Source organism: Melospiza melodia, chromosome 2 (genome assembly GCF_035770615.1).
Source record: "Melospiza melodia melodia isolate bMelMel2 chromosome 2, bMelMel2.pri, whole genome shotgun sequence".
Lineage (NCBI taxonomy): Eukaryota > Metazoa > Chordata > Aves > Passeriformes > Passerellidae > Melospiza > Melospiza melodia.
In genome coordinates this window covers 82,968,997-82,991,006 of record NC_086195.1, presented here as the reverse complement: position 1 = coordinate 82,991,006, position 22,010 = coordinate 82,968,997, and the positions used below count along the sequence as shown (strand labels likewise).

The 22,010-nt window shown below is 41.7% G+C and overlaps 1 protein-coding gene across 6 annotated transcripts in view; it reads right to left on the bottom strand.

The window, feature by feature from the left end:
- Window positions 1–18,229, bottom strand: part of PAN3 (poly(A) specific ribonuclease subunit PAN3) — a 78,630-nt gene extending 60,401 nt beyond the window's left edge. For all 6 annotated transcript variants that reach the window (XR_010026745.1, XM_063149089.1, XM_063149092.1 and 3 more), the window contains exons 1-2: window positions 17,788–18,229; window positions 5,096–5,217 (exon numbers count right to left, since the gene is read on the bottom strand). Coding sequence is in view for 5 of the 6 variants with exons in the window: in XM_063149089.1 (XP_063005159.1) it covers window positions 5,096–5,217; window positions 17,788–18,214 (549 nt within the window). In the remaining variant the exon portion in view is untranslated. The remainder of the gene's footprint in view (window positions 1–5,095; window positions 5,218–17,787) is intronic.
- Between the last annotated feature and the right edge of the window lie 3,781 nt (window positions 18,230–22,010).

Below are 22,010 nucleotides of genomic sequence, written 5' to 3'. Positions count from 1 at the left end.
GTTGATTGGAGTACAAACATTCTGCAAAATATTAAGATTTATTTGTTTGGCTATGACATTGTTTAGTTGTCAGATTCTGTGACCTACACAGGGTGATACCTTTTGCTTTTCTTTTTAAAAAATCTAAAACCTGTCTTTGACAGCACACATGACACCATCTACAGAATGACCCACTCAACAGCTGAAACGAAAGCAACTGGATTTCTTCAGAAAGCATTATGAAAACAACAGCATAATTTTATATTTAAAATAGCAAATCTGTAGTTCCACTCAGCTCTCAACAGTTAAAACTGAAGACATTTACAAGCTTCTGTGCTATAAGGACAGTTTTATTACTCGACTGTTGGCAGATGCAGCAATGGCAACAAAGGTCTTTGTGTTTATTCAGCTGCAAGGCTTTGAAGTAAGCATGGTTGCTACTTCTCAGGCTATTCAAGAATGCTTAGTACACCAACATTTGCATGGTGAAAGCTAGCAAAACCAATTTTCCATTGCTTGGCCTTGCCAATTTTAATGCTGAAGACTGTTACTCCCTTCCTATTTCAATTAGGATGATTTACTGAGAACTTAAGATTCTTCTTTTCTACATAACCTGCAGTCCAACGGAATCCATGTAGTTCTAAATCTCATCCCATCAAAATAAAGAAAACCAGACTCCTGTGAAGCAACATGGATGAAGGCACCTTCCACTGTTTTATGCTCTTACAACCAAGCTGCTCAGTTCTAATAAAATGTTAAAAGTTTTAACATCAAGATACTTCTCTGCCTCATCCTGCTATAACAGCCTTTCAACAGCCCAACATAATACTGTTAAATCTTCTTTCCACATCACCTGCATCTTTGGTCGAGTTAGTCAAAGGGCAGCATTAATGCCAGAGGAACAGTGACACCAGCCAACCAAGAGGCATGCACTGAGCAAACAGCCAAGCATTAGAGGCATCCCAGCCAGCCAGCTCCTGCCTCTTCACTGCTGGGAAAGCCAAAAGTGGTGAGCTGCTTTTTGAACCACACCTCTGACTGTCTCTTGGCAGCTGCTGCTATGGCAAAAAAAAAAAAAAAAACCAGCTTTGAGGACAGCATGCAGCCTGTGGACCATGTGTTGCAAAGGCTTGCTCTGCAGTCAGTTAGTATCACTGAGAGAAGGGGAAAACAGAAAAAAAGTGCTTTGATAAGATGAAAAACAAAACTGTTAATATAGTGTATGAAAGCATATGCAGATTCGGGGAAGAAGAGACATGAAACAAACAGTCATATGGAAAAACACAAACCAGTGAGGACAGAAGACTACTAGTCAATAGAAAACTAAGTAATAACAGAAAATGATGGGGGCAATGAAATGTGGACCATCAGCAAAGACCTTTGAGGTAATAGGAGTGGAAGGACGAGGCAAGGAGGTATTTTTCAGAAAGGAAGAAAATGGAAGACTTGCAGTCACTTCAAAAATCCTGCCTCTTATGAGCTGTACCACATACTTTTACTCTGTTTTCCCCACTGCAGAGTATTGCCATTAACTGCATCTTCGTCACTAACGTAAGCCCAATGATATGTTCAAGATCTTGCAAAACCTTCTTCCACAGATAGAAATGAAATCTGAAAGTCAGAAATAGCCATTCTACAGAAATGTTGACAACTATTCATCTACATTATTTATGGTCAAAGCAGCACATCCACTCCCAATTCATCATGATATAATCCACTTTCCTCCCTTCTGCTGCTTACTTAACACTGAGTCTTAGAGCTCAGGCACTGCACACAAAAATGTGGTAACTCCAAACTTTGGTATAGCTTTGCTTGATGCAGTCTGGTTCCATTATATATGCATTATGATAACCCAAACACATGCAACCACATACACTTTTCAACAAACCTGTTTTATGCCCTGCACATGACAAACACATTCTGGAGATTAGATAGGAATGGTCAAGACAACTCATCAATTGAATACCTGACGATTATATTGAGAGATATGTAGTGAATAAAACAAGGACAGCAGAAAGATTATTTCATGGTAACAGAAATGAGCAATACCCTCAACAGACTGACTTTTTTACTATCCTTGCTAGAGTGAGATCAGTTAAGCAATTTGAACCAAGTATTTTACTGGTGGTCATTAGTTGCATTCTTGACCTTCCAACTGTAAAGATTAGTTTCAAAAACTCAGGTCTTTTGTATGCCAGCACTGTTGCAGTATTGTTTGTTCAACTGCCATCCCTTTTTATCCTATGCATCCATAAAATCTAGGCTACTTCCCTGTTTCATACAGAAAGCACTGCATGAAGTTTGATGGAATAATTGTAATGGTACCCAAAAGTGCACTGCCAACTAAGAGTCTTCACAAGGATGCAAACAGCATGCAGGAATAAAGCACAGAACCATATGATGAACATTTAATCACATATCAAACAGATGCTCAATACAGATGGATGTACCACACATCTTGTGTTCTGAGTAAGTCCCACTAATAATTTTCCCAATGAAAAAGAATTACACAACATTATGACCTCTAAATATAACTGCAAGGCTGCAACAGCAACCTAAACTTACCATTGCCTAACATCTTGCTGCATCTTACTACTGTTTTTCTATTAGTGTTTTTTCTTGCATGTTTGTGCAATTTCCCACCTTTAAAAAACCAGCAGAAGAGCTTGCCTCACTGCATCTATTTGTGAACTACACAGATTCACCAGAGATGACAAAGTAACTCAGATGGAACCGATGTTTCCATGTGCAAAAGCAAAACTGGGAGTTAATGAACTATTTTACAGTAGACATCTGATGTTTCATTGATGGCAGAACACTAAACTTTTAGCATCTTCAGTCTGATTTGAGAACCTGGAGAGAAATCGGAACACGGATTTGTTCTCTCCACCCTACTTTGTCCCACCTTTACATTATGAAAATTTGTTTTCAGTTTCTGTGTATTGTATTTCTACCATTCCAGTCCCCATTCTGTGAGTGCCCCACCAAGATCTCCTTTCTGCTTCATCCCCTTTGCTCAATCTTTCCTGGTTTCTTCTTTACTTATCTTCAGCTCAGCTTCTCTAAGCCCACAGTATAAGTTTCTTTTCCCTCACTCACCCCTCTGCTCTAATTAACACAGATACAGCTCTTTCATTAAATATAGATCCACTTCCATGCTGCTTCAGTCTGAAGGGGAAGAAAGGAAAGAGGGAAATGAAGCTGATGAGTGTTCCTGCTCTGAGTTCAGTCAAGGCCTAGATTATGCCAGACCTGCAACTACAAAAATGTACTCAAGCTAGAACTTGTCAGTGCAGATTACATCTCTGGGAAATTATTTAACATCTAGGAAGTCTCCAGTGGATCCATATAAACCAGTTCTGCAAAGGTTTAATCAATTGACAAAATCTGTGCAAATTTTCAGAGAAAGCAAGCAAGAGGTAGATCCTTGACACAATAACCAATCTACCAGATTCAAAGTCTCTATTCCAAATCATAAATGACTAGTATTATTTGAAGTCAAACCCACTAAAATTTCTCCATTGCCTTGTTCCCCACAGGGCTGAATGACACAGAAAATCTCATTCCACGTGGCTGAACTTTATCAGTATGTACTTAACCTAGAAGCTGACACACAATCAAAACAGACAGCATTACCTTTGTAAACAAGAACTTAAATTACAGGATTCAAAGGAAAAAAAATCAATACAGGAATGCTTTTCAAACTGTAGTTTTATGCCTGTAAGCACATTCTCAACACTAATAAAATCCTACTTCCAAAGTAATTTTCCTTGTCCTCCAATGGGAAAGAGGCACATTGATTTCTTCCCAAAGAGAAACAATAATGCCTTGACTGTAATCTCAGGCATTAGTAAAGTATTTAAAAATCCCACGAACATTCATGTTAGATGTATACCTTACTTGCATGTCTGTCTTTCTAGAAGAAACAGTTATACCTAAAAACTAGTGTTTAGAAAGACACTAGTGTTTCTGTAGAATACAGTTTAAGGATACAAAACATAATGACTTTGTGTTAAAATTATAGGACCTCAGTTATAAAAAAATTTGTAACTGCCAGCTTCAATAGTACACTTTGGAATCAGAGGTTAAATTTTTTCTTTTTAAATCATGCATAATTGTCAAGAAAGCATTTCCATACTTCTGCATTTCTGTCGAATAAGAAAATCCAGTCTCCTTGAAAACATGCAGTAAAAAAAACAAACAACCAACCAAAAGAAAAAAAAGGAACACACCTAATTAATTCCCACCTTTTGCTGAGTTATTTTTCAATCCATTATACAGCCACAATTGAGATCAAAGTAACCTCACAAGGAGAGTTTCCTCGATATAAAAGAAGAGAGTTGTTGTCAGGACTCAGTGCGAACTGTTTGACTCATACTCTCTCATTTACCAGAAGTTGCTTTGTTTACTACTGGACAGACCATCTTCTTTCAGCGACTGCGCTTCTTTTAAAATGCATAACACTTTGAGGGAGTTATTGTAATACTTTGTGTGTTAATTCAGTAGATACTCATTTAGGTTTTAAATACGACAGACTTTTGCTGCAAATTTTCCACAATACTACCTACACAATAAATTCCACCTCATGGGAGTTCCTATGCCAACCTCTACAGAACACTATAAATACAAGGAAACATTTCAGAAGATTTAAATATGAATTCAACATACCACCACCAGAGTCTGAGTTGAAAAATTCTGAAAGTTTTGCCTAGTAATTTCAGGTTTGACAGTTCACATCTTCCTTCAATGACTTTGGGTCTTTGAAAAGTTTTAAAACCTGAATTTTATATATTTAGCAAAAGGCTATCAAAAGCTATGAGCCTAAAAGGAAATCTAGAAAGTCACATTCAGAAAAGAAACCTCACACAGAATTAATGCATGCAGCAAAGCTCAACACAACAGCTCAGGTAAGTGCAAGTAAAACCAAATTAATTTTAAAGCAATAATACTGTTTCATTTCCATTTGCAAAATTAAAGTGAATATATACTCTGTATATCATACAAGATAAACATTCGAGAAGGCTCCATTTGTCCTGCCTCTTGAGCACTTTTCCCTTTTTGGTGTAACACCAGAACACCGGAACCAATGAAACATTATACAAATCACTGCTATTACCTGCATCATGGGATACTTGGTTTCAGCAGGACTTCCAAATCCATTAACACCAATGAAGCTGGTGCTAAAGTATGAATCCGTCAGATTAGCATCAGCTAACCCACCACCATCCATTCCGGGAACTAAAAGGAAAAAAGAAAAAAATAATGCCTCAGAAAACGTTTCCTTAGCCATGGGTTTATTCACTAGGATCTATTATATGTATGGACTTTTTTTTTTCCCCAGAGGGGAACAGAATATGGTACTACTGTTTTCTCAGCAAAACAACCAAAAACAAAATAGTGCATAGCATGAAAAAGGGAGTTAATGAAAGAAGTTACTAAATGAGAGCACTTGTAGCATGAAGTTACAGCACAAATGCAGAAAAGCAATGAGGAGTCTGAACTTTAGAAACAAGCATAACAAGGACAATAATGATATCAAAAAGAAAATAAATCCATTTAAAAAGCTAGAAGGCAAGCTTATTTTATGAAGACCCATATTCTTGCATGCCCTTCTTGAAAATATATGTGTTAGGTAGAGTCTGGAACTGGATGTGCTGGTTCTTTTAAAGGGTAACATATAGAAAATGCACACTTGAAAATATCTCAAACTCCTTAAAGCACAAACACTTTAAATGCTTCCTTAAGAGCTTAAGACAATTTTCATCATCTCATTCTTTGTAAAGTGGCAACAATTTCCTGAAATGTAGCCCAAAAAATCCTCTAGATTGAAAGAAAGTGTGAAAGACGCAAGAAGATATTCATCCCACTGAAACAAAAGTCCAACATACAAAACTTTAACCACATATAAATTAATTCAATACTAAAAAGTTACAAAGAAAACAAGAAGCTGTCATAATTAACACAAAACTCTCAAGCAGGTATTACTTTGACAGGGGAAAAAAAAGGCATTTACAATGGTGTAAACAAGCTGCAGTTCAAATGAACCTTCTGTGAAAGCACCCACAGTAAATTATAAAGACACTCATCAGTGTGGCCAGGCCACTGCGAGCCAACAGGCATGAGTAATGGGTAGCTTCATGGTAGGAAGGCACACATCCAACTCAGAGGAACATCCTGTACCAAACTATCCAACTTGAACTTCTGGGAGGACTTGCAGCCAGGTGGTGACACCCGGAAACGACTTCCTGACCCTAACCCTCAAAGGAAATAAAATGCAACTTAGTGGCACAGCTAAAGGAATGCATACTATAAACCCTCAATTTTCAACAGAACAGCAATCTTCCCTCCAAAACAGACTGCATAACCTGGTGAGCCATTTCCATGTGCTAGGCACAGGAAGCAGCAAAAGAAGTACAGTCATACATAACCACAGGAAGGGCTGGAAGAGGATGATGAGTAGCACGCACAGCACAGACAGAAGGAAACACTGTCCAGCTGCACTCCCCTGAGACTGGAGCTGCATGAATCAGCCCACTGGGGGTAACACCAACACCAGTTCAAATGGAGAACTCTATGTGAGAGAGCAAATAAATGGAATATCTCAGTGGCAATAAACATCAGTTTTGCAAGGGAAAAAGATTATTGAACTTTTGTTACCAAATTGAGAACATTATTTGTTCATTCTGTAGGTTTGAAGGAAACACTTAAGAAACTTTGAAGATGCTAAGTATTAATGAACTGCTACTTCTTTTTACAAAAATTTTTTAAAGTTACCTAAGAGAACAGGAAAATAAAACTCCTTCCACTAGCTATGCTCTAGCTCCTCCTTCATAATTTTAAGTAGGTAGCTACATAGAAACTTCAGAAGTCCTCTTGCTACAGCCCTAAAAAAGACCAAACTTTTTTGATTTGTCTTTTAAATGGCTCTTTTGCCTTCATTTAGGAAAGTCACATTCAGGAGTCTAGGAAAAGTATTTTATAGTTCAACTGCTGTACTATGGAAAATAGTAATGTCTGCAGTAATGCCAGTTACTGTCTCATCCTCCTGCTACAGTCAGTCCCTAACTCATGCTGTCATGGTTCGCATCTTATACAGGGTTTTCTGGCATCACGAAAAACACTAGGATTCATTCATACCAGAAAACAAAAAAGATAGCAAATCCATATCTAATTGTAGGCAGTTTCAGTCCAGTTTGCCTGTAAATTAACGAAGGTTTTAACTGTGGTTTTTATTTCTTCTAAAAATACATTTCCAACATAGCTTTCTCCTCCTATACTTCAGCGTTATCAAAACCTCCTGCAGTTTTTATGCTGCACCTTGACTGACCAGGTTCCTGTTCCTAAACTGACCTGTTCCAGGTTCCTAAACAGTTCCTGCTTTATTTTCAGGAACAACTGTCATTTTAAGGTACACCATAAAATTTCAGCAGTATATCTGCTACTTCATCTTATGCGTTTGCCTGAAATTATAGAGTTTATCCAATTTTTAACAAACTAGCAAGATACTCCCTCACATGACACCATCAGCTTTCCAAATCCTTCAGGCTCTGTTAGAGAATTAAGAAAAATGCTATTATTCCTGCTTCTCACTATGCTAGAGGGCATAGAGTCATCATGAGAATCCAGGTACCTTCATTTCTCCCTTGAACAAATACAGCTAAATGCACAAAATCCTTCAAACTGGGGAGAAGCAAATGAAAACTGACAAGTTTTCCCACACTGAGAAACCCCAGAGCTGGCCTGCAGTAACTCCAGACAGGTGGTACAGCTCAGTCGCCCAATATCCAAACAGAGCACTTGAATCTGTGACAGTAACCTTGCCAGGGCACACATACACCACCAGGTGCTCTGCTCCTGCTCTGGCTGAAACACCCTCAGTGCCAGGCAGGTCAAGCTGCAGGCACGAGCAGGCATTCAGCAGCAACCCGAGCTGAGCAAGGCTGAGGCTGCTGCTGGGATCTTTGACACTGCAGCCTTTCTACTGCTGCTATTTGCTACGCCAGCCTATCCAAGACACTTAAAGCTGCTCAAAGCTACAATTTAGGCTATTGGCACAGTGATATCTAACAGGGCACTTCAAACAGCAGAAGCTACTCGAGAACATTTCCTTTTATCATCTCTGTACTGAAGTGCTATGGTTTGGCCACACCAATCAGCCTCCCTGTGCCACTCCAACAAACTGCTGTACTCCAGTGCTGACCCACCTTCGCAGCGCTCAGTTCCACTAGTACCACAGCAACTTTTTTATTGTCCTCTTTTTACTGTCTTCCAGGATTTTTATTGTCCTCTTCCAAACTGTCTAGAAACATACTGCTAGCAGAGGGACTCAGAGCACAAGAAAGCATATTCCACAGGAGCAATCAAAAGAAAACCAGCAAAAGTACACCCAATGGAGCTGAGGACAGTTTTCTTGGCAGTAGCTCAGGTTTAGAACAGAATGCTCTAAAAGTGGCAAGTATAACTATTGCCTTCAAAAGAAAATTCAATACTAGCTTCCTTAAACTGACTTCCCTGTAGCAATCAGCAAGAAAATTAAGCCTGCAGAAAAGACAAGAAAAAGTAATTATTGCATTACTTACAGAGTGAAAAAAAGTGTTCAATACATAATCTATTTGTGTTCAAAGGGACATTCAGCTTTTACACTGCTGATAGCCCAGCAAATACCTGAACAACCAAAGCATTTTTACTGTATTTGCCACCTGGCCTTCTCTATGAAAAGCAGACAACTTTCTCCTCCTTCTGCCAAACATTCAGCAAAACAGAAATTCTCACCAGCTTCTTGAAGACCACAAGTTGAGAAAAATTATTTATCATAAGCAACCCATAAAAGGTCTGCAGAAGTGGGCACACTCCTACCACAACAGCAGTATGGTATTAAGAAAGTGGAAGCCTAGGCTGGGGAAGAAAACTCCAGTCCTCATAAAGTTTTTATTTTTATGTGTTTACAAATTCACATCAGTACCTGCATTTGATTTATCCATCCAAATCTTTCCTATAGAACAACTGCAAGCAAATACTTTAAAACATTCCATACACCATGCTATTAAAATACCAATGAACTTCTCATGTCTGCCTTTTCTCTTTTAAGACACTGACTACAACTTTAGTAAGTTTAGGCAATTCTTGGAAAACCCTGAATTACCTATTTTTTGTTAAAGGAATAAGCCTTTCTGCTGTGCAGCAGCACTATCCATACAGGTTCTTCTTGGAGAGAAGCAAAACCTTCCTGATAAAAGCAGAAAGGCTGACCAGGCAGGTCTGAGTAAAGACGGATGTGCAAGCAAACAACAAAGAATCCAGAGGGGGAAAAATGGTAACGTGTTATGTAAGCAGCTGTGTGAAAACAGAACAAATTTCTGAATTCCATCAATATTCAAGACAGAAGGTACATCCTGGCAATTCTGGAAAGAAATTAAATAGAACATCTTGAGAAATTAAGACAAAATTTTCTACTTTTTATACACATTATCTAATACTTTTCTTGCTTGGTGAGTAACACTGCAGCTTAATGTGACAACTGCAATTAAAAATAAATATCTTCTTATATAATTCCTCTCCCACAGAATTTTAGCAGAAAGTAGGCTTCCTGCCAGATGCAGACACCAAAGAAGAAAAAAAAAAAAGAAAGATAGTTAGTTACTTTTGCCTTACCCATTACAATGACATTTTTCAGAAACAAAGTATCTCATCACAGCTTAAGTGCTTGAGTAGTACCACCATGAACACAACACATGTGCTTCAACTGAAGGAGTCAGTTCCAGTGAATTTCAGTTTAATGCTTGCCTTGTCTAACACTACCACTGTCAGAACACTAATAGTAACTGAAAAGATTTTTGATACTTTCATTCTGTGATTTCACTAACTAGTAAACAAATACTGCATTATCCTAGACTACTTCTTTTATGAACCCAGTATCAGCACTGATGATCTCAGACACTGTTCATAATACAAGAAAGGATCCTTTCCAATAATGTGATATATTACTACCAAAGTGAATGGGTAAAGCAAGGCCACAACACATTTAGCTGACAATTTTCAAAACAATATTTTAAAGATTTCTGGCAAGGTAATAAAACATGGATTCAAATGATTCATTTTGCTATTAGGTTTTGGGTTTTTTTTTTCCTAAATGTACAATTATTTTAGGCCAAGTAAAAAGTTTATATATGGTCTTGATTTAAACTCTGAGCACAACAACAGTGCACTTTTCACATGCTGGTAAACTGAATCATAGGTTCACTGCATACATGTGCATCCTAAGGACAAGGTGTTATCTCAGCTAGATATAAAGCAGTAAAAAACTACAGTGCCATATCTCCAGAGGAATTTACAGAGATAGCTACCCTAATATTGAGACAAAAACAATAAAACATTTATACAAAGCTTATCTAAGTAATTTAAGATTTGTGTCCTTTTAGTCACCCAGAAGCATCAAGGTGTCAGAGGAGCTTACACTCATTTTTCTTTCTGTACTGACATGTACATTTCTGTATACCAGGAAACCCTGTGCTGCTGGTGCTAACCTCGCTTGCACACCTCAGTGCTATTTTCTCTGCAGTGCTCCTGCTTGGAACTTGTTAGGGAAACTGGATTCTCCACTGCTCTTATGCCTCTCTCATTTAATGCAACATGTTTGAAACACAGACTAGGAATCTCTGAAACAGAGGCACCAGACAAAGAAAATGAACGATGCTTCCAGGCACGAGAGGCAAAAATGAAAGCACAGCCTGGGTTAGGACACTGTGACAGAGTGCAGTCAGAGGGAGGACAGCACAAGTGAACCAAGTTGGCTGAAAGGCAGACAGGAAGCAAAACAGTTTGGGAAATGCTGCCTTATTTACAAGCACTCCCACTACACCACGAGATATTCATGGGCAAGCAAAGGAAAACAGCTATCTTTACCATAATAGTAAATGGCTGGGCTGTCTTTTTTTTATATACCTCACATATCATAGAAGCATCTGATAAAGATAAGCATCTGAAGAAGACAGAAAAACAGTATAGGTGCCATCCTTCTGCTCTGTAAAAGTCTTTTTGCAGAGTCCAGAGCAGCTGCACTCCTCCTCATGGACCAAATCCAAAAGCACAGTGATAATACAAATTAAAGTTGATACTTTCTCAAAAGAGTAATCAGAACTATTCTGTTATCAGAAACAGCAATTTAAAGTGATACAATTACTTAATACCATAGCTTTCAGAGCTCACCCTCTCCACGATCTTTCCCAATTCCTAAAAAAAGTGCATTGAACTGTTCAATAAACTGCATCAATTTTTTCAAACATTTAAGCTTTTGTTTTAATAGCCTCCAACTAAAAGTCAACTTTTTATAAAAATAATTTGCATGAAGCATGTGCAGATAACCTGAAGAGAACACAAGGATATTTTTTCACAGCAGATAGGAGAATGCACAAAAGAAAAGTCTTCCTGACATTTGCCTCAGCAGCAGACCAACTGAAGTTGAGAGACTATCCATAAACTACAGGAATCACACATTGTGTGACCAATTTGACAACAACTTGTATAATCTGGGTCTCTGCTCTCACTTGTATATATACTTGCTTTGTTTCTATAGCTATATTCTCAAATTTTAAAAAGGTCAGGAGTAAAAGGCTGTTAAAAGCAAATTAAATACAAGTAAGTTCTAAGCACAAAATATCTTTGAGAACCAAACAAGGCAACCACATGATTGGAAGTTTTTTGACTACTCATGAAGCCTACACACACACACAAGAGTGTGATCAATTTCAGCTCGTGTCCATACACACACAGTGATTCACCACACCATTTTTCTGGTGGCGTAAAGCATAACATCTTTACTCAAAAGCAACAAATCAGGAAAACATCAGCCACATCAGCTTACTACGTAAATCCCTGCACTGACCCCTTTTCATCAGCTGCCTCACAACCAAGATTATTTTTTCTGCTTTGGAGGTTCTATGGAAATGCTTGTGTCTATCACCCTAGCCTCACTCACCCTTTGCCCACTTTACCCACAACAGTCTAAATTTGCTTCTAGCTGGTTCCTTACACATGGAAGCCTTTCTGAGCTAATCCTCAGAGTCACTACTTTCTGGACATTCAAATCATTCCTGAAGGCCCACTCCTACAGCAACACCTAAAAAAAATCAGTTTCTAATACCTGCTAAACAGAAATTAAACAAGGATGTCCTCAGTCTTGAAAAACAAGCTTCCCATAACTAAGATATAGCAGAGAGTTTGCTCCTGTAACATAACTACCCCCACAATCACACTCCTTTCCTTGTTTGCCTTTGAAGACAGAAAACAATGACAAGAGTAATAGTGCTACAGTATTCTTCAGTACCCAACACAGGATGGGTCCTACCAGAAACAAGGGGTTACCAATACTCCTCAGATATCCACAATTCTTGTGAAATATCTGAACTCTGAATGATTTCCTACGCAACAAGGAAAAATCATGAGGTATATAAGCAGATAAAATGAAAGCAAATTAATAGGGCAAGTTTTTTAAGTTTCACTGCCCTCAAAATCTCAAATAACTTTTCAGATTGAGCAATTTTTCCTTCTCTTTCTTTTTCTTAGGTCTCCCAAATCATTTTCCTCCTATGGACCCTTCACTTAACAGAGACTCGTGGGTCCCTTCCAACTCAGAATATTCTGTGATTCTGTTATTTCCACATGAAACCCATAAAAGCAAAAAGAAAACCCATGTCTAATTGCCCAATTTCTGGAGCTGACATATGAGACAAAAAGTGATTAAGTGAACTCAGTAACTTTCATTTCCTCTCATAAGCCGTTATTGGTTTTACTCTTCAGTTCTCAATTGTATTGGTCTCCAAATGCTAAGAATTTTTTCCCATTTCTTAAAGATATTCAGAGCAAAACAAGATGAAAATTGTATGATCTGCCAACTCCCAGAAAAGGCATAATGAAAATTAAAGAGGGAAGTACCTCCAAAGGAAAAAAACTCCAAGTGAGGTTACCAACTAATATAGCATCACTCACAGAAAGCACAAACACGTTTGGCAAAAGAATTCTCAAGCATACACCTTTACTATAACATGTACTTTCTCCACACAAGTGGAAAAGAAACAAACCCCAGGAAAAGTGAAAAGTATGTGACATACTGCAACTATACTTGTACTTAAAAGTTTCATATAACTGCTTCTAAACATTTCAACTTATAAACACTGAAATGCTACCAAAGATAAGAAAAATCCACATTTAGAATAATGACCACTTTCACTGCATTAAGAAATGTAATCCAACAGATTACCTTTGGTATGAGTTTTGATGAATAGCTATCTTTCCATTTTTTCTGTGTCAGCTGCTTCATCTTGTTTAAAAAGAAGTGTACTGGTAAAGAATCAAGCACCCTTTAAAAACCAGAACATTCACAAATGTCTATGTCTTTCCACTCCAAGCCTAGTGTATTTAGGGCTGTCCCTAAACCTAAGCTGTAATGCTCACTAAACCAAACATGGAGCAATTGCTTATGGAATTGCTACAGCAGTGACCACTACTGCCCTGACTGGACACAACATGCAGATGGTTGGCTGTGAAAACAGAAATAATGCTTTTATTAGGGCTGTGAAAACAAACATAATGCTTTTATTAGGGCAACCCAACACATGCCAAGTCTTGATATCCTTTCCACCTTCTCGCAGGCTGGCAATAAAGTCCATTCACAGATGGGCTGTTCTCAGCAGCCATAGAAAAACACCACCTTGCAGAAACACAGACCTGTTTTCCAACTACAGATTTCCTAGGAGGGCTTTTGCAAAAGGCTTTCTAGCAGAGAACCAGATGCAAACATGTCACAGTGAGATGGTGGGCTAGGCTCTGGCACTGGAAACTCACACAGCAGCAGCAGCACTGCTGCTGTGGCCAGCTCCTCACAGGCAGCCACCGGGCCCAGAGCACACCCGGCACTCCTCAGCTCAGCAGCCCAGTGTTTTATAGGAATCAGAAGCCAGAAGAAAGGGTCAGTACTATGTATTACAAACTTCACAGCAAAATTGGGGCAGAAATTAGCAAATGTCTGGAGCCATACTTCAGCTTGTACCTATCAATATATAATATGAGATCTACATGCAAAAGAATATTACACCTGTTCAACTACCTGAAAGCTAACAAATACAATGACAGTCATTCATGCAACTTTAACTTATCTGACCTAGGTATAGGCATGATACATTTTAATACCACAACACTTCCCTCTAAACCTTTCCTCAGGCAGCACTGAGAAGGGATGGCGGCCTAGGAACAAGCCCACAGCATGCAGCAAAGCAGGCTGCTGGTCTGCTGCTTACAGAAGCTGCAAAGTGCCACAGAGAACAGAGGGCACATACAAGAGAAATTCTTCATGCTACCATGCTCTCCTTCCATAAGCTACTCTTTTAAGCCCTGTTAAACATATCTTTTCCCCCAAAAAGCAAGTACCAGTCATTCATCCACCTCTGCTTCTTCTATAGCCTTTAGGCATGTGGGACATACATCTATTAGAAAAGCACCACGAGCAAATTTAAGTAGCTACCAAATTTGGAGAAAATGAATTCTTTTCCTTTCCCCCTTATTTTGTCACAGAAGTTCTATGTAAAAAGGATTAATGTTTTTAAATAAAATTTTAGATAGGCAATATCAACTATATTCTCTATTCTGCACGCAGTCAGCTGGCCACCTTACTCTTGGAAGGTGAACCACGCAGAAGGCTGAGCACTCAACTGCGATGGAAGAGACAGAAATGGTGCTTTGAACACATGCTCCATGTCAAATGGTCTGGGGGCAGTGAGCAGCAGCGCTGCCTTCTGAGAGTGGGTGGAGCTCATGGGCACGGTCAGCGTTGCCCCTCAGGAACACAAAAATCCACACCACCAAGCCAAAGCCACATTAAGCCAAATACCTCATCATCTCTGACATTGGACAGCAGTAGCTATGTGGACAAAAGCATAAGTATGAGACAAGGATAAAGCAGGATTTCCCAGCAGGCTTTCAGCCATACATATGTAGGGGAAGATGAGTCTGATCCAGAGATGGGGATTTTTTTGTATTTAATAATCCCAAGGAGAGTTTTCCTCCAAGACTATCTGATCACTTCTGGAAATCTCGTATGTTAGTGCCACAAACATCTATGGGCACAGAATAGCTTAACCACACATCACCTGAGAAACTCCTCCTGGTTAGCTCTGAGGATGTCAGCTGTTCATTCCCCTTCATACTCTAATAGTGGAATACTTCCACACTGGAATATTTCTTGCCTTTTCACTGCTCACCATCTCCTCATCACTCAACATTCTTACCAGCCATGTGGTGAAAATAAGTTGGTATTTGGGGAGCCCTTGTGATTACCACAGAAAAACCTATAAGTAAATTAATAATCCTGTACTCAAAGCAGGATTAGAGTAACACGCATGTTAGAATGAGGCACTGACCCACTTTTAACAATAAATAGGACTACCCAGTTAATTAGTCAATGAGCATTATCTCCTCTGTGCACTGAATGAGGCTGGTGGCCAGTGAGAAAGGAGCAAGAAAAGGTGGCATCCACAGTCACCTTAGGACTACCAAATACTTCTGAATTAGACAGTCAGTGACTGTACAGGCAGGTGATTTTTGGCAATTCCCACTTTCATATTCTTAACTTCAGAACTTTTTTAATATGACTTTGTGTCTTACTTCCTACATGCACAGAAATAAAACTTTCATTCCATCTACTTTAAATCACACTGTTAACAACACAGGCCATCAGCAAGGCAAGGAATTTAGATACTAGCCTGTCAGTACCTACATATATCAACTTCAGGTTTTGAAGGATTATTTTCCTTTTTTTTTTTTTTTTTTTTTTTTTTTTTGCATCCCAAACCAAAGTTTAGAAGTGAGATTAGGCCCATTTCCTGGCTTTTCAACTTTAATTTCCCTGTCCTTTGTTTCTGGGCTCTTTTTCCTCGCTAGTGTCCTTTAAGATCCACCAGAGGAAGCTTCTGCCCCCTACAACAAGCGCTGTGGCCTTCGCAGCAGGCAGCCACTGACAGCATTGTAGTGGGTTTCTCTCTTCTTGGTGCCCCCACTCCTCAACTGGGTACAACTGCAGCAAGCATGTTCAATGGAAGCAAGTGTTTCAAATAATTTAACTGCTCAGCAGTATCAACCCCCAAGCACACACAAATACTGACGGTTTTTGCCTTGGTTCAGGGCTTAGACAATTTTTAAAACTGTTTCTTAGAAGAGCATCCTTCACATAAGAGCTTTTAGCTGCAAACTAAATTATGCAGCCTCTCCCCAAGTCTGAATCCCCTAAGCATTTTCTTTCCCACAGGGAAAAGGTGTGTTTCACACCAAGTTCTGTCCAAACAAAAAATTAACAAAGATTGACTTATTGCTGCTGAATCCCTCCAACATGTGTCTATTTAATTAAAAAGAAAAAAAGGCAAGAGAGCCTTCGGCTTGAATAACTTAAGTTTAACAAAAATCTGGAAGACTTTTAATAGAAAGCCTTATGCACTGGTATATTAAAGGCTCCTCATGAAAGGGGAGACATAACAGTGTTGTGTTAATGCAAGACACTGAGAAGCTACCAACTACAGAGATAATACTCAGCGGCACAAGCTCACCACACCTGGCAAAACAACAGCTGCAAGACCCTGAAAGATTTCTCAAGCACTAAAAACCTACATACTGAGTGCTCAGCATGGTTGCATCTTAATTTCAGAAAAAAATATGGTTGTGACCATTTAGTAGCTAAAGCATTTAATGTAAATAAATGCCATGTTTGTGTCAAAAATCAATAATGCAGCCAAGCTGGATATACTCATGTAAAGAGGCACGGCTTTTCTCAAGGAGCATGTTTTCCTAGCCTGCCAAATGCTGCTTCACCTACGAAACAAATGGTTATTAAAATCAGTTCACTGCAAGCTCCATCTAACTATCGGCCTGAACATCAGGGAGATGCAACACTGAGCAGCAACAGCAGTGCAGCTCTGCATGACACACAAGCTATCTGAACTCTCACCATCTGAAAAGGGGCTGCGCATAAGGGCTGGAAAACCTCAAAAAAAGATTGTGAGACAATTTCTGCTCACAGTAGTAAATAACAGAGACACCTATCACAGAATCATAGTAACATTGAGGTTGGAAGGGATCTGGCGATCATCTAGCTCAATCCCCCTGCCAAGGCAGGATCACCTACAGCAGGTTACACAGAAATCCGTCCAGGTGGGGTTTGAATGTTCCCAGACAGGAAGACTCCCTAATCTTCCTGGGCAGCCTGTTCCAAAGTTCTTCCACCCTCAACATAACGCAATTCATCTCATGATGAAATGAATCGTAATTTATAAAATTTTTTTTTCGTAATTTTAACTGGAGCATTTCAAACTTCCAAGAGCTAACACTCAATACACGCTGCTCGGAAGATCCCATCCAAGGGTACCGCTCGGGAAAGCGCTGCCTCCCTGCTCCCGGCCTGACTTCGGGCAGGGAACACCTGCGAACCTACACCAAGCCTAGCGCTAGAGGAACGGATGTACAGCTGCCCGGGAGCCCCTTTAAAGCCACACAGGAGGAACCCCCTCCCACAAACACCTGCCCGCTTCTTCCCATCGGTGCGGGCCGGGTCTCCTCTGGGCAGCCAGCCCAGCCCCGTCCACCCACCCGGGACGGCCGCAGCCGGGCGGGCGGCCCGGGGTCCCCCGCCACCACTATGGCTGTTGTTGTTTGTTTCCGGCAGCACCGCGGCGTGTCGGGGATGAGGAACACCGCGCCGCCCGCCGCCCGCTCCCGGCAGCGCCCCCCAGCCCACCGCACCGCACCCCCGGGCCGCCCCGCCGCACTCACTCGTCAGCCGCGGGCCATCCAGCCCCCCGCCGCCGCCGCCGCCTCCGCCGCCTCCCGCCCCCAGCTCGGCTTTCTTAGGCCCCACCACCGCTGCCGCCGGGCCCGAGCTGGCCCCGTGAGCCGAGTAGCCCGGCCCGGCGGCGGCGGCGGGTGGGGGGATGCCGAGCGGGAGCCCGCCGAGGGGGGGTGCGGCGGGCCCCGGGCCGGCGGGGGCGGCGCCCGGCTCCTCATGCAGGAACTGGCACTCCTCGCCGTAGAAGCAGGTCTTGTCCTTGGCGTAGTAGCGGCAGAACTTCAGCTTCACGGCCCCGCCGCCGCCGCCGGCCCCCGCCCCGCCGGCCGCCGGACCCGCCACGCCGACCCCCGCCCCCGGCGGCGGCCCCACCACCGGCGACGGCGACGAGCAGGGCAGGCCGCTGCTGTTCATGGCAACCGCCCCGCCGCCGGGGTCGGCACCATGGGGAAGGGGGCGGGCAGGGGGAAGGGGCGCGGGGACCGCCGTCACCCCGGGTCCGGCTCCGGAAGGGGCAGGAGGAGGAGGAGGGGGCGACTCCGCGCCTCTTAAAGGGGCCGCGCGGCCCGGGGCGGCGGCGCCTCCTCCTCCTCAGCGGTCCCGGCGCTCGGGGTTGTTTATGCCATTTTCCTCTTCCTGAGCGGCCGCGCCTGCGCCGGCGCGGAGCATGCTGGGTAGCGCCGCCGGCCGGGCCGCGGAGGCGGAGGGGGAGCCGGTGCCGCGGGAGGGAGGGAGGGAGGGAGGGGCGGACGCCGGGACGCTCCGCCGAGCGCCGTGTGCGGCGGGGCCGGGGCGGCGAGGGGCGCTAAGCACCCTGGCGGGAGGTGCCAGGCGGCGGGTGACCCCCGGCACACGGCCCGGCCCCTGCCCCGGGGCCGCTCGGCTCTCAAGCGCTGTGCCGGGCTGAATCTCGAGCCTTCTCCCGCTTCGCGGGGTCCAGGTCAAGGCACCGGCCGTCCCCGCAGGATCTCAAGCGGTTTCCCTCCACAAAAGTTTCTCTTTCCTGCCATAAAACCACACACGGTAGCCTGCTGGCCGTGCCGTGCCTGCTGGCATAACGGGAACGCGGCCAGAGGGATTCTCCTTCTCCTGGTGACGAGACGAAGTTCTTAAGAAAATGCTTCACGTCTTTACCCCGGAGCTCGGAGAACTTCGTTGCGTGAATTTTAACTGACTGTCTTGCGATGCTACTCAAGATTTTAATTTTTTTCAGTTTTTACTCAGTCTAGTTGTTGGCATAGTTCGTGGTGCTGAGATAGCTGAAATAGTGCGTATATATGTAGTTGAGAAAATAAAGTGTACTTGATATTATTTTGGTAAGAAAAACATTTACTGTAGAATTAAGATTACTTGTTGTCTATCATAGCCTTCTCTCTTATTAAAAATGAAAAGAAAATCAGGGCTTGCCTAGAAGATGCTTTGACAGTTTGTGTGAAAAGAAATTTAAAAATAATGAGTGAGCTTGTCTCATTGGAACAAATCAAAATCTTTCTTCCTCAGATAGAGTGTTCAAAGGCCTTGAGAAATAAAAGTGCCTTAAGCTGAAATCTCAAGATCAAAAGTTTTGGACAGAGAACTAGAGAAAGGACAAGACTACAACAATGTTAGACTTCAGTTTTAGACTGTATACCAAGAAGACAGGGTGAGGATATAATCTCTCTGTCATTCCCCACCAATTTTTTTCTGAAGGTTTTTGCCTTAGATTCAGGGCTTGAGCAAACTTTTTTAAACTGTTTTTTAGAAAAACTTTCTTCATTATAGGAGCTTTTAGCTGCAAACTAAATTATGAATCCTCTCCCCAAGTCTGAATCCCCTAACCATTTTCTTTCATATGGAGAAAAACTTTTAGCTTCTTTGAACAGTATGGCAAAGAGCTCACAGCTTCTCTCTTCCTCCAAGCTTGAAAAGTAAGCCAGAGTGTTTCATTGAGGTAATGCCAGGGGTGAGGGGGAGACAGGAACCCAATATCATTCTCTGCTTAAGCCTTACCATCAATAGTCTATTTATCAATAGTCTATTTATCGCCTCTTATTCCAGGAATGATGTCCCTTGGAAAAATCCCTTCCCTCCCCAGAGGTCAGACTGGGTAGAAAAGTTGTATGTACATGAGGTGGTTTGAAAGGGAGGCACAAAAATGTTAGTAAGGGAGAAGAAAAATCTCAGCTTTCACCCAGAGTTTTCCCAAGATCTGTGGGCCCTTTGTCTGGATCTTTACTGTTGTGGATTTAATGGTATCAAATTATCTTACAAGAGATTTGGTGATACATATAGGGTAATGCCTTTTCTGGGTAAACTGGTTGAACATGAAGTTTATTCTTCCAAGCAAAGACTTGAGATGCATAGCCACTCCCATCGCAAAGTGTATTCTAACCTGTGTTTTCAGCCTTGTGAATCTGCTTTTCCCACAGCTCTTTTTGCTGATCTCTGCACATGTCTAATATTACATGTGCACGATGAGGTTAGGAACAAGGACACAAACGGGCTTGTGTACGCCCGACCCACATTTATTCTATCTGTATGCTGTAGCTCAGGTTCAAAACATTCCCACTGGATGTGGGAAGAGCTGAGATAGTGGGCTGGGCAGTAGTGCATGACCCTGCCAGCCTGAGTGCCCACCCAGCAATGAGGTGTGCACTGTGGTGCCAAGAATGTTGGGGTTCTTCCCCACAAAGTCAGCCTAAGTACTGTACCTCAGCCACTAAACAGCAAACCAGCTTGGAAATGTCCCTCACCTTTTCTACATTGTCTTGTCCAGTAGAGCAGAACCAATAATAGGAAGAGGCTCAAGGTGGCATGAGCCTCTTTTTGTGACTCTGGCAAGCTTTCATCTCCCCTGTCCCTTCATTTCTGTTCACTGTATACAAGGACATGGCCTGAAGACTGACCAGCAGGAAGTGAATGTCCGTATGGGAGCCTGACATCTTCTCATTAATCATGTCTTCTCCAGATTCTGATTTTTATTGCCTGTTCCTGCTGGTCAGCCAGAGTGCTGAGGAGGCCCACAGACCATTCTCTGTCTGCTTCAGCTTGCTCCCCTGCTTCCTGAAGTGCATGGAGGTGTGCTATGCATGCCTGCAAAGGAGTGATTGATGATGTCATTTTTTTCACAAAACCAGGTCCCCTGATCATCGCAGCTGGCACCTCTGTGCAGAGTGTTGCTGTACTTTGCATGAAATTCAGGAAGCAAGAGGAAGGAGAAAGAGATAGATACCCCTGGGTCTTGTCCCACTTTGTAGTTAAGTGATAACTGCGGTGTGCTTTTCGACCCAGAAAGGGGGAAATACTGCTGTATGCACGCCTGCAGCCATGGCCAAGTGACAGAGTTTGTATGAGCTGTGCCAGAAAGGCAGAATCAAACATTAGGAGATGAAAAATCGGGGGAAGGGAGGAATCCTTGGAAAGGAAACATCTGCCAAGAGCTCTTTTTTTCCAGCCAAATCATCTTGCAAGTGCCAAGTAGCTCCCCCTGTAACACTTGAACCACTCGAAAGAAAGCCATGTTTGCTATCGAGAGTGACAGTTTCTCTTTGTGTCAACCCAGAATTAACATGTTTATTAAATCATGTGGAAACAGATCCTTAAGTGCAGGCTGGCATCAGATAATGCAAATGAATAACAATACTTTTAGAAGGGAAAGAGTTACTGTAGCTGACTTTCTTTTAAGGTATAGGCAAGACAAGTTTTGTAGGTAGGAATCTTGTTTAACCAACCAAGTAGTTGGAAAAAGTAATGTGTGAACACTGGGTTTTTTCCAACAGAATCAGCTGGGTCTATTAGAAGATACTATCTCTACTTATAAAACTGGCCCTGGTATTACTGAAACAGATCAAGGGAAATACTTCTAAACAAAGTTTTCACATAATCTGAATTTAACTTTTAAAGTCTACTGTTATAGTATATAATTAAGAAAAAAACAGATGTGATCAGGGTCCACAGTAATATTAGATGAGAATTTAATGTTTATAAATTTTTCATAATTGCTAATAATTAATTTTTTTTTTCAAATAAAACCTGATACTTCAGGCTATACACCAGCTACTGTCTGAAGTCAGGAAGAGATTGCCACTCTTGAGCAGATTATTCCATAAAATTAGGGAGTTTTTTATCTGTCTTTGAAATGTTTGAGAATTACTAATATGGCAGTCAGGATATTGGACTGCATGCACTGACCTGCTGTGGCAATACCCATGGATCCCTAACTGGGCAGTTA